Source organism: Melanotaenia boesemani, chromosome 18, assembly GCF_017639745.1.
Source record: "Melanotaenia boesemani isolate fMelBoe1 chromosome 18, fMelBoe1.pri, whole genome shotgun sequence".
NCBI lineage: Eukaryota > Metazoa > Chordata > Actinopteri > Atheriniformes > Melanotaeniidae > Melanotaenia > Melanotaenia boesemani.
This window is the reverse complement of record NC_055699.1, coordinates 11,280,243-11,296,746: the sequence shown is the minus strand read 5'-3', so window position 1 is coordinate 11,296,746 and position 16,504 is coordinate 11,280,243. Positions and strand designations below refer to the sequence as shown.

General features: G+C 38.1%; 2 protein-coding genes across 2 annotated transcripts; one reads left to right on the top strand and one right to left on the bottom strand.

Annotated features, from left to right (window-relative positions):
• Nucleotides 1-188: 188 nt before the first annotated feature.
• Nucleotides 189-16,412, bottom strand: acad11 (acyl-CoA dehydrogenase family, member 11). Its single transcript, XM_041967869.1, has 20 exons — nt 16,213-16,412; nt 16,042-16,141; nt 15,231-15,356; nt 14,875-15,036; nt 14,544-14,708; nt 14,320-14,461; nt 14,050-14,171; nt 13,758-13,864; nt 13,413-13,524; nt 12,884-12,961; nt 12,427-12,565; nt 12,086-12,193; nt 11,345-11,443; nt 2,309-2,378; nt 1,737-1,822; nt 1,545-1,616; nt 1,185-1,339; nt 920-1,036; nt 516-625; nt 189-443 (listed from the first exon to the last, which is right to left on the bottom strand). The coding sequence occupies exons 1-20, from the start codon at nt 16,362-16,364 to the stop codon at nt 329-331; spliced, it is 2,337 nt and encodes a 778-aa protein (XP_041823803.1). The 5' UTR covers nt 16,365-16,412; the 3' UTR covers nt 189-328.
• Nucleotides 4,496-7,928, top strand: ackr4b (atypical chemokine receptor 4b). The gene is made up of 2 exons (XM_041967873.1): nt 4,496-4,925; nt 6,618-7,928. The coding sequence occupies exon 2, from the start codon at nt 6,624-6,626 to the stop codon at nt 7,728-7,730; it is 1,107 nt and encodes a 368-aa protein (XP_041823807.1). The 5' UTR covers nt 4,496-4,925; nt 6,618-6,623; the 3' UTR covers nt 7,731-7,928.
• Nucleotides 16,413-16,504: the final 92 nt, after the last annotated feature.

Sequence of the window (16,504 nt, the reverse complement as noted above, 5' to 3'; positions counted from 1 at the left end):
AAGGCAAATACTGATTAAGTTTATAACAATGAGGCCTGCACAACAAAGAAAAGAGAAAGGTCTCAAGGTTGCATGTGTGTGGTGATTAAAACTAGCTTAAGACCACCCAAATTTTACCAGAGATCACAACAAATCTTAATGCAGACAGAAATTAGATCTTAAATTTTAAGAGTCATATGAAGTATTGGTGTGTATAATCCCTCAGAAAATAGGTTTTATTGCAATGAATGAAAGCATTTTTCCTCACCTATTTAGTGATAAAATACCTGTTAAGTTTTGATTTAGAAATTTACTTTTAACAGTGTAATGTAGCTGTCAGATTTGACAATTAAAGCTTAGCCTGAACCCTCATTAGCTGATCCTTCAGTTCCAAGTATGCTATGGTGGAGAGGTGCACCTCATCTGGTCCGTCCGCGATCCGCAGAGTTCGTGCATACGAGTACCTGAAAAATGTAATTCTATTGTTAGGAGGAAAGATCAATTTTAAACTAATTGTAGGAGAAAAATGAACTTACATCTGTGCAAGAGGGAAGTCTTCAGACACTCCTGCACCTCCATACACCTGAATGGCATAGTCCACCACCTTACAGGCCATCCTGGCTGCTGCCACTTTAATCATAGCAATCTAAGGAGCAGAAATACAATAAGCCAATATGTCCATGCAGAGTTTACATTTTCTATAGATGATGGTTAGCTGTCATCTAGGGGGAAAAAAAACAAACAGCCTTGATGTAATCATGCTCCCAATTCCACCTTAATTTAACCAGTTAAGAGCCAACTGAAATTATAATCTCTTTCACAAGCAGCCAAGAGGCCTGCAGTACTTCTGTATAAAAAAAAAAAAAACAATAATCATAATATTTTCTACAACTAAATGCTGAAAAGTGTTACAACAACAAAAAAAAACTTCAACCTTTACCTGCTTGCGAGCAGCCTGGCTTCCCAGTGTATCCAGAGCTTGAGCAGCAGAGAGAGTCAGCAAGCGGGTCTGCTCTATCATCAGACGACACTCTGCTATCCAGTGAGCAATAACTTCCTAGATACAACAAATATTACAAAAAATTTAATAGTAGATTCAGCTGTATCTGAAAATTTAACCACTAGATGTCAGCAGCGGGAAAACGTTCAATACATAATACCACAGGTCTGAAACAAGTGTAGCTAGAGGAGGGCAACTTGCTCACATGCCGATACAGTTTTTTCCCAAAAGTGCTCCTGGAATTGGCTCGCTGGCAAAGCAGCTCCAGAGCCAGCTCAGCTAAGCCAACAGCTCTCATGCAGTGGTGTAACCTGCCCGGCCCCAGACGCCCCTGAGCAATCTCAAATCCCCTGCCCTCTCCTGGGAACATAAAAGATGGGACAGAAATCCAAGACAACAAAAACACGTTACGAATGGTCAACAGAAGGACATGATAGTTCTGCCCTAGTAACCAAGCAATTGTCAAACCAGTATCAATTTCTAGTCCAAATTTCATATATTTATGGATGTTGCATGTGTTTCTAATGTGATAACAGTTATGTGAAAAGCAAAGAAGAGCTTTTACCTAAAATAATGTTGGATACAGGGACACACACATTTTCAAAGTGCACTTCAAAGTGGCCACCGTGGATGGCATCTGAGTTCAGAAACAGGAAATAACAGGTCAGGAAAGCTCAATTTTCATGGCTGTGCACAAAAGGACAATATTCTGGAAAAACAGGAAAAGCTCATAGAGATGTAACGACGGCATCCTTACCATCCTGTCCGAACACAGTGACGGGTCTGATGAGCTTTACACCTGGTGTGTCCATTGGTACGAGGATCATACTGTGTAGGCCGTACCTAAGAAACAAACCAAAGCTCTAAAAAATGAACCGTAATGGAACATACTGATACAAAAGTCATTTGGTCAAGCTGTTTCTAAATATAACACACGTTACAGCTGCTACTCTGTGTGGGAATGTTCACTCTATTCTTTGCCAACAACGCTGATTATTGGGTTCACATATTTTAGGTGTGGTTCTTACTTCGGTTCATTAATAACTTGACAAACACTTGTAGCTGGTAACTGATGAACAGATTAGTGCCAATTACATGTCAACATCAAACGTTTTTACTTTTTTCTACAGTAACATGTAGAGACACAAGGCTTAAAAGTGCATACAAGGAAGTACGCTGTGTCCCAAGGCAAAGTCCACCAACAGCCGCACTGAGGAAGTTGAATGGGCAAAATATCCTCAAGTTAAATGCAAAGCTGCACATGCAGTTTATATAAAACAAAAGAGTGATGCTCCACAGAAGTTCATCAGGCCAGGACTGACCACCGACCTGCTGCTGACATCCGCAGGGTTGCTCCTGCACATCACAATGGCCACTTTACATTTGGGATTTCCTGCACCTGTGGATAACAGAAATGTACGTTCATGTCTAGTTGCTCTGCACTGGAATATAACAATGAAAGACAAACTCTACAGTCTGTCCTTAACCATTCTATGACCCGTATGTGCCTGGAAATGGCGTATGCTGTTGCATGGAAAACTTGGATAGGGCAGATGACAGATTGATGGCAGGGAAAGAAAAAAAAAAAAAAAAAAACAGGCTGATTTACATTTCCTTAATTAGATTCTTAGAATTTCAGTTTATTAGAAACAGATCACGTTTGCTTGAGATTCTAAAAAGTTATAAGATTTTATAAGAGGTTTTACAATTTTTTAAAAAAGATTTAAAAAAAAAAAAACTGCCACAAGAGGGCAACATCATGTAGGGGTCATTCTGTAAATGTTCTTTAACCAGATGCGACACAAACTCAGAAACTGTGGAGGGATCCATTTTTAGGGATCTCTGTTTTATTGTGTTTTTTGTTCGATAGTTGTTTCCTCTTGTTATTACGTTTTGTTGCTTTTTGTTTCGCTGGGTTTTCAAAGCACTCATATCTATTTTTTATGTGTGTGTGTGTGTGTGTGTTTTATTTTCAGTTTCAGGAAATCATTCCTTCCTTTCACAATAACTCTGTACAATAACTTCTCCATGTGTGAGAGGTGATCATCATCTCGTCATATTTACCCAAAAATACCCAACAATCCATAAACATATTTATATACAGTCTGTGTGTGTAGCTATTTTATTTATTTGTGTGTTTTTTTTTTGGGCTTCCCTTTTTATATATTGTTTATTTTCTATTTCTCTATATGTTTACAATTTTTTCTTATATATCCGTTCTTTATTTTAATCTGATGGCTGCTGCTGGGGTTAATAAAGTACTATCTATCCATCTATTTTTTTTCCATTGTATTATTTTTTGGATCATTTAATTTCTTTGATATTTTCTGTTTAATAGTTTTCATCTCCAGAGTTTCTTCTAACGTTCCTTTTGCGGTTTCCTGCTATAAGTAGTTATGATTTTATTCTCCTTTTTTGTGTGTGCATTTGGATAAATGTTGTATTTTAAAAATAGTGTTTTATTTTGCACCTTAAAACCACAGAATTTTAAAAATGTCCAAATATAGGATTTTCAGAAATTTCCCTGAATGAAGTGCACTTTCAGATGCCACCTTAAGAAAACATGGGTTGACCAGTGGTCTGCCTTCCTGTTTATATATTTGTCCAGCTGGAAAAAACGTCCCCTAAGGAGGACACATATGGACACCAGTCAGCAACAAGTTTAAGTAGTTTTTGAATATTTACAGCATGAGTCTGTGAGAATACATCCAACAATGTCAGTCTGGCAGATGTTTAGTCTTTAAAGTATTACTGTAAAAATTCACAGAAACATTAAGCTCTTGTGCCCACATTGTAACTGGTGTGAAATTTACAGCGGCTCCACCCATACACCACATCTAGGAAAGCCTGTTTGGCTCAAGGGCAGGTCATGTTTTCCTGTGAACCTTTACATAAGTCAGAAGTCACATGGTATGCAATACAAAGTAAGGCCTGCCATCATGCCCATACAAGTCTCATTCCAACCGGAATAAAGCGGAAAATTGCCAGCTCAGTAATTACCTTGACGGTGGCATTTAAATATGGCATGTTGTTGATTTTTCAAGGAGAGAAAACAAAGAAACAATGAGCCATACTTTAAAAACATACAAAAAACAACAAAAACAACAAGTGGTCATTTTGACAAATAAATAATCGGATCACCTCCACCTCAAGCACCGCCTACATTTTTTGAGCATATTTAAAATCTATCTGACTATTTATTTAACTTCTCTTTCGGGAATAGCTTGTTTTGTTTTTAGCTAAATATTTATAAATACAAGAAAGAATGTAAACCTAAGGAATGCTGAAAACTAGTTGGCCTCTTCTGAGCAAGTGGAAATAAGAAAATGCTTTTCAAAAGAACAGAAAAAAAGGCAAATTAAAGTATAATATTGTATGTAAATGTAAATTCAAATTGCCTGTAGAACAGAACCAGATCTGCATTAAGAACAGTGAGACCAGTTAATAATAATGAGTAACTTCTAGCAAACAACTCTAATTACTGTAAGCTCTGTGGTTGAAGGAAAGCTTATCCATATCAGATGTTATTTTATGCTTTCCGTTTTTCCCACGTGCAAACAAAGGGCAGCCACCATGGCACTCCCCGCCTGACCGACTCAGTAAGTTTATATTTTATCTGAAAAGACTGAAAAGAAAAAATAACTTAACTTTGTATCACACAACATATAAAGACAGTAAACACATTTTCATTTAAAACTTCAATCCTGGAAGCTTCACATTCAAATGGAGTGCATGCACACATACACACACACATACACACACCACACAAATGTATTCAGAGCTACGTGGAGAGGCGACATGCTCCTGTTACCAGCAAAGGAGTGGGATGGGCTGAAGAAGGATTAGTCACTTCAGTCCTGGAGCACATATAACATGTCTCCTTAGGACTCACTACAGTTTCCGTGTGAATAACAAGGAATTAATATCTCTCAAAAACAGAAAGACGGTAAGAAACTTTATGCTTTTGTACATTCTCATTACAAAACTACGAGCAGACAGAGTTGTTTACTAAGTGAAATATTGTCTTCACCTTTTAGTTTTTAAACATTTAAGCTGCAAGGTCTAAATCAATAATCCTGTCTTGGACATTATAAACACGATGCGTCTTTTGCTTTGCTGTTTAGACAGTCAAAGGTTCACTTTACTGTTAGACTCAGTCAAAGTCCTGCTTTGGATTTTTTATTATATGATATCTAAAATTGAGGTAATGATAAGTGGATCTTGCCAACACTACTGTGTGAGTGAGTCTCAATGCAAAGCTCCTCTTTCTGTTTTTTTTTTTTTTTTTAATCTTCTAAGCAATAATATGATTGATCTAAATAAGAAGTAAAAGCACCGACTGCAGTCCAGTCTGCAGCACTTGTCACAATTACTTTGCTCAAACTTTTTTAACTTCATGTACCGTCTCTATTCAAGCTTAAAAACCCTCTGCTTCTAAAAAAAAAAAAAAACACCTTAAAGAGATCAATGCTGTTTTAAGATCTATTTTTAAGATCCAAAATAAATTAACCCATCAGATTAAATCAGATGTTTTTTTTCCAACATTTGGGTGGTGAAAACCTAAACAAACACTATAAAAACACTGCAGCTTGTTAAAACTTGTTACTGATGAGACGCAGCTGTTGACAGCAGTGAATACTTGACATATTTCTGAAAATTCCTATGAACATCTGTTTAAGTAACTGCTCCTCCCAAAAATAACTTTTTGTCATCTTGGCAACAGGTTTAATCGGCCAAAATGATCCTGACATCCTGTAGAATACTTCATGAATATTATATTATTCCTTCACCAGAAATGTTATTAATCATGTCACATTTAGCCTTTTTTTTCCAGGTAATTGAAATTAAAGTAAATTAAATGTAAAATTAAATGCAAAAACATCATATATATTTGAATAATGTGAGATGAGTGCTTCTTAACCAGTTTCATAGAGAATAAATACTATCTCTCCCAGAAATTAACAGTTGGGGAGCTGACGTAGACCAAACTAAATCAAAGTCTCACATCAGTAGGGTGTCCTGTTGAACAAGCACATACCAAACACAGTTAAACCAACATCCTGGATCTGAATCTGGCACAAGACCATGCAACTGTGAGCCATCCTTAACCTATACTGCACATGTCTTTTCATTCTTGACTTACTTCTGCAGGCAACAATATATAATAAAAGAACAACAAACTTGAACTTTAAAATCTTCATTAAGTAAAAGAGATTTGAGAAAAAAATGATTTAAATATTATATTATTTATTTTCCTGTGATTAAAGGCTTAATAAATCAGAAGCTGCAATTTCCTGAAGTCTGTGTTTCACTTAGCATCCTGCAGCATACAAACTAACTCAATTCAGTAGGTAATTAGATGTTGTCCAAGTCTCGTCTGCTCCCCCTTCAGAGCTGTAATTGTTGTAGTTCAGCAAACACACACACACACACAATTCAGACAGACATGGCTTAAGCCATTAAGGAAGCAATGCAGGAGAGATTCCTTTGAAGCAACACACTGACAGAGTTGCCGCTTCATATTTCTCTGGGTATTTTATCACTGAACGAAAAACAAAAAAAAGCAGTGAGAAACTTTCTTGTTTAAAATAAAACAGAAGTCTTCTCTTACGTATACTCTCATTTTTTTTCTGTGCAGACAAAAATGGACCAATATGATGATGACTCCAGCTACAATGACAGTGACTATGAATTTGATATTGAGCACACAGTCTGTGACAAAGCAACTGTGCGTTCTTTTGGTGGCATCTTCCTCCCCATCATATACGCCCTGGTTCTTGTGGTGGGCCTGGCTGGGAATGCTCTGGTTGTGGTGGTCTACTCATCACGGCTGAGACTCCGAACCCTTACAGATGTGTGCATCTTGAACCTGGCTATTTCAGATCTGCTGCTTCTCTTCACCCTTCCATTCTGGGCTGCTGATGCCGTCCATGGCTGGAAGTTGGGTGAAGCAGCCTGTAAGCTCACATCCTTCCTCTACAGTACCAACTTTGGCTGTGGCATGTTGCTGCTGGCGTGTATCAGTGTGGATCGGTATCAGGCTGTAGCCCGAAATCCGACAGGTAGAGCTGGGACAGCCCAACAAGTGAAGCTGCAATGGCTCCTGATATGTGGTGTGCTGTGGGTATTAGCCAGCATTCTAGGCCTCCCTGAACTTATCTTCTCCACAGTGAAACACACTCATCACAGAACTAGCTGCATACCCATCTATCCAAACTGGATGGCTCAACCTGCAAAAGCTGCCTTTGAGCTGCTGGAGGTGATCCTACGATTCCTCCTTCCTTTTCTGGTCATGGTGACGTGCTACTTCTGGGTGGGGCGGGCGCTGAGTAAAGCTACAGGGGTACGGAGAGAACGGAAGTGGCGTGCTCTGCGGGTCCTCCTGGCTGTGGTGGCTGTATTCCTGCTTACTCAGTTGCCCTTCAATGTGGTCAAGCTGTGCAGGGCGATGGACATCATTTATGTCCTTGTAACCGACTGTGACGTCAGCAAAAGCCTGGATCATGCTCTGCAGGTGACAGAGAGCCTGGCGCTTACCCACGCCTGCATTAACCCCATCCTCTACGCCTTCATTGGGTCTTCTTTCAGAGGTCACGTCCTAAAAGCTGCTAAGCACCTTGGACAGCAACTTGGGAGACACTCGAGGCAAGTCAATGAGGAACCAGCAGTGGAGATTGCGCTCCACACGCCCAGTCAGAATCAGTCCCAGTCTGGTTCAGAAGACCAAGATACCAGCACATTCACTATCTAAGACTCCAGCATTTATCTATTATATGCACACATAATATTGCATGTGCATGTACTGTACAAGTATTTACATACATTTACTATTATACAACCCAGATACCAATATGCACGCATTAAGCTAAAACATGTACATCGACTTAATATGTACTGAAGTATTTTGTATAAATTATGTATTTTCTTAAATAAAAGAACAAAGCTTTCAGTGATGAGCATCTGTCGCAATTAAATGCAGCTGAATCTCAAGCTGTTCAGAACACAACTTTAGTTTTTCACAACAAATCCAATTCAGCTTTACAATCTGCGCTGTCTTCCAAGACATCATCTGCATCTCATTTTATTACATCCCGTGGCTTTGGGTTGAGATGACGGATGGTTTGGTTGCACAGTGGGTGACCCATTGAGTCGAAAAACATTTGGCAAACAAAGACAGAATGGCAAACAGCAGGAAGGACCTTTTCATGGTATCAGACTAGTAAACACCAAAGCGTCATGTTCCTTAGAGAAGCTTAAAGCATAACTGCCATTTTTCATCCATTTATCCTTGTTTATTTCAATAATATGGGCTTGACAGAGAAAATGATTTACAGAAAAGTTTCTTCCAGTTTTTTTTTTTTTTTTTCCTTCTTCTTCTCAATTATCCAGTGCTGTCATGTAACATTGTACCACGCTAATCTCACACTTCAGTCAGTGCATATCAAATCTTGGCTCAGCATTATAGATGGTCACACTCCATTAATTAAAGGTTTTTGCAGGCTTATTAACACTCCAACTAAAGAGGGTTCAGTTTGGTTTGGCAAAACTTCCTGAACACATCCAACACAGATACCTCCTACAGATATTTATAAACAAAAGAATCTTGCTGTTTACCATTCTCTCCATGTGCGGTGGCTATAAATCTACTTTATTTTCACTTTAATGCTTTACAAATGGATGTAAACCAGGTTTGTTCGACTAGGCTCAAACGTCAATCATTTCCAAGCAGAGGCACAACTAGGGACGGAGAAACAAACAGTGCATTGTTTATCATCAGACAAAACAGATAAACAAAGAAGAACACATTCTTGAATCACCCAAGGGCCTTGAAAAGTGACTATGAAGTAAATATATTTGGTATTTTACCTTATAAAACACAGCAATGAGATGAGTAGACTGGCTCTAGTGTGCAGACAGCACTGCACATCAATAAGGTGTTACAGGAATCTGCCTTAAGAGCACGCTTTGACATTACAATCTATCCCAGACGTACATGACGAATATCCTTAACAGTGAAGGATGATAACTGGATGAAAAAACATGCCTTGGAGGAAAGAAAAGTATAACAAGTCACAAGATCTGTCGGACTTGAAAAACTTTTTTAGTCTGAAAGATATGGTATGGTTCAGACTACTAATATTGGCTGTCATGTTTTTACTGGTTTATATGCGAGTGAATGCAAAGCAAGGGTGCCTCAAGGATAAAGATAAAAGATAGCAGGTCTGGGAATAATTTTACCGTATTATCATGCCCATGGGACAGGCTTTTATAGTTTCCACACCACAGAACAGCCCTGGCAATGGCTACACACCCTCCCATGTAGCAAATGGGTCTTTGCTGTCAACAACGTGGAGAAAATGAGGAAAGGTAATGAGAAAAACCCCATACTTTTTCCATGCATATGGATAACAGACATTCTAATTAGTTTTTGGATGTTTATATTTATTTATTTTTTTTATAGCATGTAGCCATCTGCTGCGTAAATATGATATATAGCATAAAATAAAAGATTCACTACTGCGACAAAATTGCCCACCATTATTTTCCAAAACTGCATTTTCTTAATTTTCATTCGTTAAAAATAGCTTGACGTAAAGTACGAGAAATGTAATATTTCTAAGCTGGTTTAAAGATTCACAGAAAACATATTTTTCCTTCATCTTTCCGCTCTTTCTGGCATGTAGGTGGAGAATTACTGCTGCCATCGCTTATCTGGAGATACTTAAAACGGAAATGGTAACTTGATTAAAAACATACATAACTAGCAGCTAGGATAACCGAAGACTCTTCACACCCACTCCATCCAGCCTTTGAGTGGATCCTCTCCAGATGCCGCTGCCCTAGCTGCAAGACACAAAAAAAGGAGGAGGCCCATCTTTGCCCCCAAAGCTGTTCTGCTCCTGAGAATTCATCCCTTGTATATATTTTACAATGTTTATGTCTCAGAGTAAATGACTATTTAGTTTTCTTACATTACGTACATGTGATTGCTCTTCTGTTAGTTTTCTCTGCTTGAAATCATGACGCCTTCCTTCTTGCTGTTCCACTATGCCCCTAAAATGGACCCTCAATGACTTATAAAGTTTAATGAAGTGAAGTGAAAACTGTCACATTTGCTGTAACAGTAAGACAATCAATGGAAAAAAAACCCTCGTGAACATGTTCTGCTACAAAAGTAACCACAGGTCACATAAAGAATGAAAATGGTCATCAGCACACCCACATTCTTTCCTAACAGAAAGATAGACTCATGTTGGCAGATGATCTTTTCACAAACCCAGAAGATTCTTTGTATTGATGGAAATTTCACTTTCAGGAGAAAAAAAGTTAAGAAAGAAGAGAAAAACCGCAGATGTGTGACAAGCAAAAACCATGAACTGCTTTAATAACAGTAATTTGAAAGAAGAAATGTAGCTGCAAGAAAGATCTTCCTGCATATTTCCCTTTTTTTTCCCTGCTTTTAACCTGGCAAAAAAAACCACATATGTAAGAAGAAACTTTAGCAATATCTTTGAATACACAGAACTGGATGAAGTACATAATAATCCCCCCAAACTACTACCATTTCATGGATTTCTGAATAATTGTCATTAAATTTGAACATTTTAACAACAATATTTGAACGTAAAACACTTGCATGTTTGTTTCACTATATTATTTCTCTTTTCACGGCCACGTTTAGACCTAATTAAAACAGTGCAAACTGCACTGATAACCAAAAGAATACAATCTCACACAGAATGGAGACATACAGCAAATGGAATGAAGTGTAATGCTTTTGGGGTCATTCACACATACATCTGTATAAGAATTTAATGCGTAGGCTTTTGTTTTCTTTTCACTTGAATGACTCATAATGAGTCATTTTAGAGATACAATGTCAGTTTAGTGACGTACACTGATTATGTATTGTGGGTGTAATCCATGACCTTATCCTGGTTCCATGTCCTGTAAAGCCAAAGCCATATTTTGTGAAAATAAATTGATTCAAGATTTTCAAGATCATTAAAAATGTTTAGACTATATAATGATTATTGGATGAGTCATCTGAGCTTTTTTATTACCCATATGCTGGCAGTTTGGGTTAGTATGCATCTCTTTAGGGTTTTGCTACCCTAACATCTTGTTCACATATGAGCTTCCTTTTAGAGAAACACATGGGTGGACAATAACATTTTCAGTTGACTCTCTTTTTAAAAACATCCCATAGTTTATAGGTTTTTCCCTTTCAAACCAGTTAAAAGCAACTCTAGTTATTGCTAATAAAACGACTCATTAATTGTTTATAGAGTCCTTGAAAGTATTTTTAGTCCTAAAAGAAGTGTTCAGGAGAGCTCAGGATTAGATGACATTTCACGTACTCACCACTGCTCCACCACTTTTTGCCATTTATGATATAACTGTCTTTGTCCCTGCGAAGGCTGCACTCCATGTTGGTTGCATCACTAGAGGCAACATCAGGCTCTGGGGAGTGGGAGACAATATATGAATTTTACACAAAGAAAATCAGCAAAGCAGCTCTAACAAGTTTTACATCTGAAGTCCCCTGCCTTTGTCTTACGCCCTGTTCGGATTCCAGCTTAAACCACAAGCATAGCTGTTAATATAATGTGCACAGAAACCATTTTCCTTTTTTAAAAACAGCAGTTAAATAAAAGTTAGAAGTACAAACTGTTAAAAGATGGAAATTTCTGCTTATTATCATCCAGTGTCAAAAACTAAGAGAACTGCTGACAAAAGAGATCCCCAAAACACTACTAATCACCATGTGCATTTACAAAAACCACAGGGATGTTTGCAACCACTGTAATCACCTCTGCAATCACAGTACGTTGCCGTTTCCTGGCAGCGTGAAAAGCAAAGGATACACAACAGGGAGAAATTAGTCATCCTGAACCCGTGTTTGCTGCTGCTGGCAGATCATGCTTTCAAACAGGTTTTTTTTACATCAGTAGCAGTATCAGTGCTGAACGTAACCCAGCTGCTCGCTCAAATGTTCACATTCTTTCCTTCAATGCTTTTTTTTTCAATGGAAATACTTGTATTGGCTTTGGGGAATTGGGGTGTTTCTTTTTGCAGTTCCTCGCGATGTGGTCAGGGAAATACCTGTCATACAGAAGCAGGAGCGGATCTCTCCTCTGAGCAGAGGCTCCAGCCATTTCTTCTTCTGCTCCTCACTGCCAAACATATGAAGCACCTCCATATTTCCTGTATCTGTGGAGAAGCGTCACAATATGTCTTCATAATTCAGTACATAAACTAAAAAATGTTGCATGTTGGTTCGATTAACAATAAGAAAGAATAAGGTGACAATTGCAAACAATTCAACCTGACCATAGAAGATGTTAACCACAACATCAAAGAGACTAAAAGATATGAAAAGAGCAAGATCAAGTTTAAGGTACCTATATTATCTAAAAATTGGACACCATTTTAGGATGTCTTACCAGGTGCCTGACAGTTAAAGATATCAGGTGCAAAGAGGCAGCGTCCAGTTTCTTCTGCTATAAAGGCATAATCCACCTGGGTCAGTCCACTGACAGCTGGTAGAAACAAGTTCCACAGCCCTGCCTGCCTGGCTTTCACCTAAACACACACACAGAATGTGCAAATCATGCCAATGCTTCCACCAAGCAGACTACGAATGCCAAGCTGAGCTTCAGCTGTTAGAATGGATGAGCACAGACAGAAAATCTGTTAATAAAGCATTGTTGTGTAGCAAAGAAGTATGGAGATGCACAGTTTACAAGTATTAACTAAACAAATAAGGTTACTAAACTCAATGCATTGTTATGTGACTTTTAGAAAACTTTATCACATGACTGAATCTAGATTTTTGTCCCTTTTCTTATTTTGAGAAACGTAACTCTGGTTTAACAGTGACAAAACATTATTCCTACAGACCTTTAGATCCTCTATTATTTTGGGGGTGTGCCACCTCTGTGGAGACTGAGCGTGTTTTCTGTAGTACTCTGTAACTTCCTAGTGGAGAACAAAACAAAACACACAAAAAAAGATCACTAATGAGATTTGGAAGACAGGTCATAAATTCCATGATAGCATCACTCTCAAGACTAGAAATGATTGTGATTTAGCAGCCTTGTCTCTATGATGTGTAGATTTTAACAATGTTATCATCAACTGTCTCTGCTTTATCACTTTTTGATCAGTTTTAGTATGTTGATTAATATTTTTAGACAGATATTTGTTTGATATTTTGCTGCTGTAAAAAAAAAAGTCTATGATGTCCATTCAACAGTGAAAATTCTGCATGCAGTACAGTTTATACTATCAGCAGAATTGCTGTTTCTTACTCTAATGCATTAATAAACATCATGAATAAACTGCTTTTTCAAATTTACTCATGTTAGAGTTAAAAGTCCAATCAGGGGAAACAAATCTCCTCTGTTCTTGGCAGCTTCTCAGAACTGACCTCCTGAGCAGGAAGAGCGTATTGTCGCATGAAGTCTTTGACTTGCTGGAGAACACCCTGGCCTTTAGCTGTTTGAAGAAACAGTCTTTCTTTTGTTGGACCTGTAGGAAGCCTGGCATAAAAACACATTTGAAATCAGCAGGGAATACTGGCAACGGCTGCTGGGGGCCAAATTCCAACTAGTTGTTGGCTAAAGATAAGTCAGCAGGTGGACTCAATTAGCTCTCTGGCCAAGAAAAAAAATATGTTTTTATTAGAATGTTTTTATGCCAGTATATATTGGCTGTAAATAATTATACCAAATGATATTTGCTAGTAAAAAATAATTTCGTAACTGCAGTTAACCTTTTTGTAAACTGCAAGCCTATTTCAGCAGTGGGCTCCACACTCTGTCCAAACTGAGCAGCATTGGGTGCACTGGCATTACCAAGCAAGTGGCGAGCGTAGATCCCCTGGTAAAAAAAAAAATAAAATAAAAGTGAGAAATTACTCTGCATCCATTTTTAGTCAGGAAAATGACATCAATCCAAGATTTGATATTTGAAGCATACCATTATACAATATGTACTACACACCTCTGTATATTTAAATCCCAATGTATATACAAGTCTAAATGGTACATTAACTTGGTACAAACCTGGGCAATTGCTGCCATTTTAAAAACAGACAGAACCAAGTAAAAATTCAACTTTGGCAAAGGAGACAAAATCCCCCGACACCTGCGGTAAATGGAGATCAGATCGCCAACAGCTGGAACACCTACACAGTGAGGAACAAGTATAGACTGTTAGTTAGCAGATACATGTCATTTATAAAATAATCATCACACTAGATATTAGAAAACAGAGAATCAATTCATGAATCCAATCAATTCAACACATTAATGTTGTTCAAGTGGTGAAATTACCTTCAACTCCTTTCAAACTGCCCATTGTGCTGAAAATGTTACAATCTGTGGGCCAATAGTGAGGCAACAGGAAGTAGGCCAGGTCTACCAGTGGGTTTCCTGTGGTAGACAGCTCCCAGTCCAACACTGCGACCACACGTGCCTTATAACATCAAACACTCACTATGAGGTCATTCCAAACAAATGCAACATAGCAGCAAGAACAATGGTCACATAAATTCTACCTCAGTTGGGTGAAATATCAAATTATCCAATCGGAAATCTCCATGGACGAGCGTCACTTCATCATCGTTCTCTGGTAAATTGTTCATCAACCAATCTGAGAGTTCATTCATCCCTGGAATGTCTCTGTGGGCTGTTGCAATGTACTGCTTTGTCCAGGTGGACACCTTTCAAGATGAAGGGACATGTCTTGATGCTACATTTTCACATTTGTTATATAATACAAATGTTATCAATGTAATCCTATCCCTCAAGGGATTAATCATTTTTTGATTTCATCTCATTGATTTTTTATTTTTTTTTTTTTTTTTGTAGTGCAGAATTTTATCTCACTTGTCTCTTGCAGTAACCTGGCCCTCTACCGAACCCATCAAGGCTCAGTGAGGTCAGGTCCAGTGAATGCAACTTCGCCAACACTTCCACTGCAGCAACGTACAAAGCAGTTCTCTCTGCTGGACTCACTCCAGGGAGACGGGGATCCCTGAATATACGTCCCTGTTCAGCACAGATAGATGAACAACAACAGATTTAGAACTAGAGCCTGTGAATCTTATTTAAATAATAGACCAGAACATCATCAAGTAAAGACATACGTAATAATTCCAACATCAAGCAAAACAATTGCAAATTAGATGCAGGGACTGGTTACTTAAGAGTCATATGATTTTGACATGGCTGCACAGACTTACCGTCACATGTTCCATTAAGTAGAATTCGGTTCCAATAACTTCAACATTGGTGCAGTGCAGGAGGGGTTGAGGCACAGGGAAACCAGCAGAGAAGAGAGCTTTCTGCACCCGATACTCCCTGTCCACCTGCGCACAAAGTCAAAGTCATGGTAACCAGTCATTTCACAGATCCCACAAGTCTGTAATATATTTTCCTAAATAGAAACAGACACAAAACTGTAAATTTACATGACCATTCTGTGAAAGTGCTGTCATTTCTAATTACTGGGAAAACGGAGATTGATGTCTTCCAGAACATTAATCCCACTTAATTTCTGGTTTAAACTAGTCTTTAGATTTTTATGTAGGAGGAAAAAGTATCAATCAACATTTACACTTCAATGTATATTATATTATACTTTTCTATGATATAGGTTTAATCAAATGGCCTTGAAAACGTCTGTTTTGATAGTCTCCAACATTTACAAGTACCAAATTTCAGTGTTCTTTTTTGTTTTTTGTTTTCTTCCCTCGACACATAAAAAAACAGCAGATTTAATCATTTATCATTATGTTACCACCTATAAATTTAGCAGTCATTTAAAATGCTGTCGTATTTCTGTCAAGTGTGGTGTTCACACAAACAATTCTGACATTCCCTCAGACTATGAGAATGCCAAATAACTACCCAAATTCAGCTACTCCCCCTGCTGGGAAAACTGGCAATACAAAAGTGTTTCTTTACAACACTTTTGTAGGTGATAGGTAACTTGCAACTTTGTTGTACAATTTCAAGAAGTACGAGTCAAGTAATAATCCAGGAAAACTTTACCTTGTGAGCACCAGGCAGCAGCTCACCTGGAGGTCTCTTCCTGAGGACAAAGCTTTTTGTAGGTGTCTCGATTAGGAATGTTGGGTTTGACTGACCAGCACTGGAAAGACAGCAGAATCTCATCAACATACTATCAGTTAGCTAAACTTTTTACAAGTTGAACTACATTACCTGTACTGCCTGACAGTAAAACTGTCACTATTTGACACTTTTGACTCGAAAGCCAGATATCTTTGAAGACTTCCAACATTGAATTTATGTTGTGGTCGCACAAGAGTTGTCAGTCCTTCCATTTCTCGGTTTTCTTGATTAATGATTATCATGCATTGTTGAGCGAGCTGACTGCGCAAACTTTTATCAATATCAGTTCTGATAGCGGCAGCCGGAACACTTACAGATGAACACAACAACGTCACATTATCTAAATTAATTTAATTTATTCTAACATAATACAAAAGTTAAA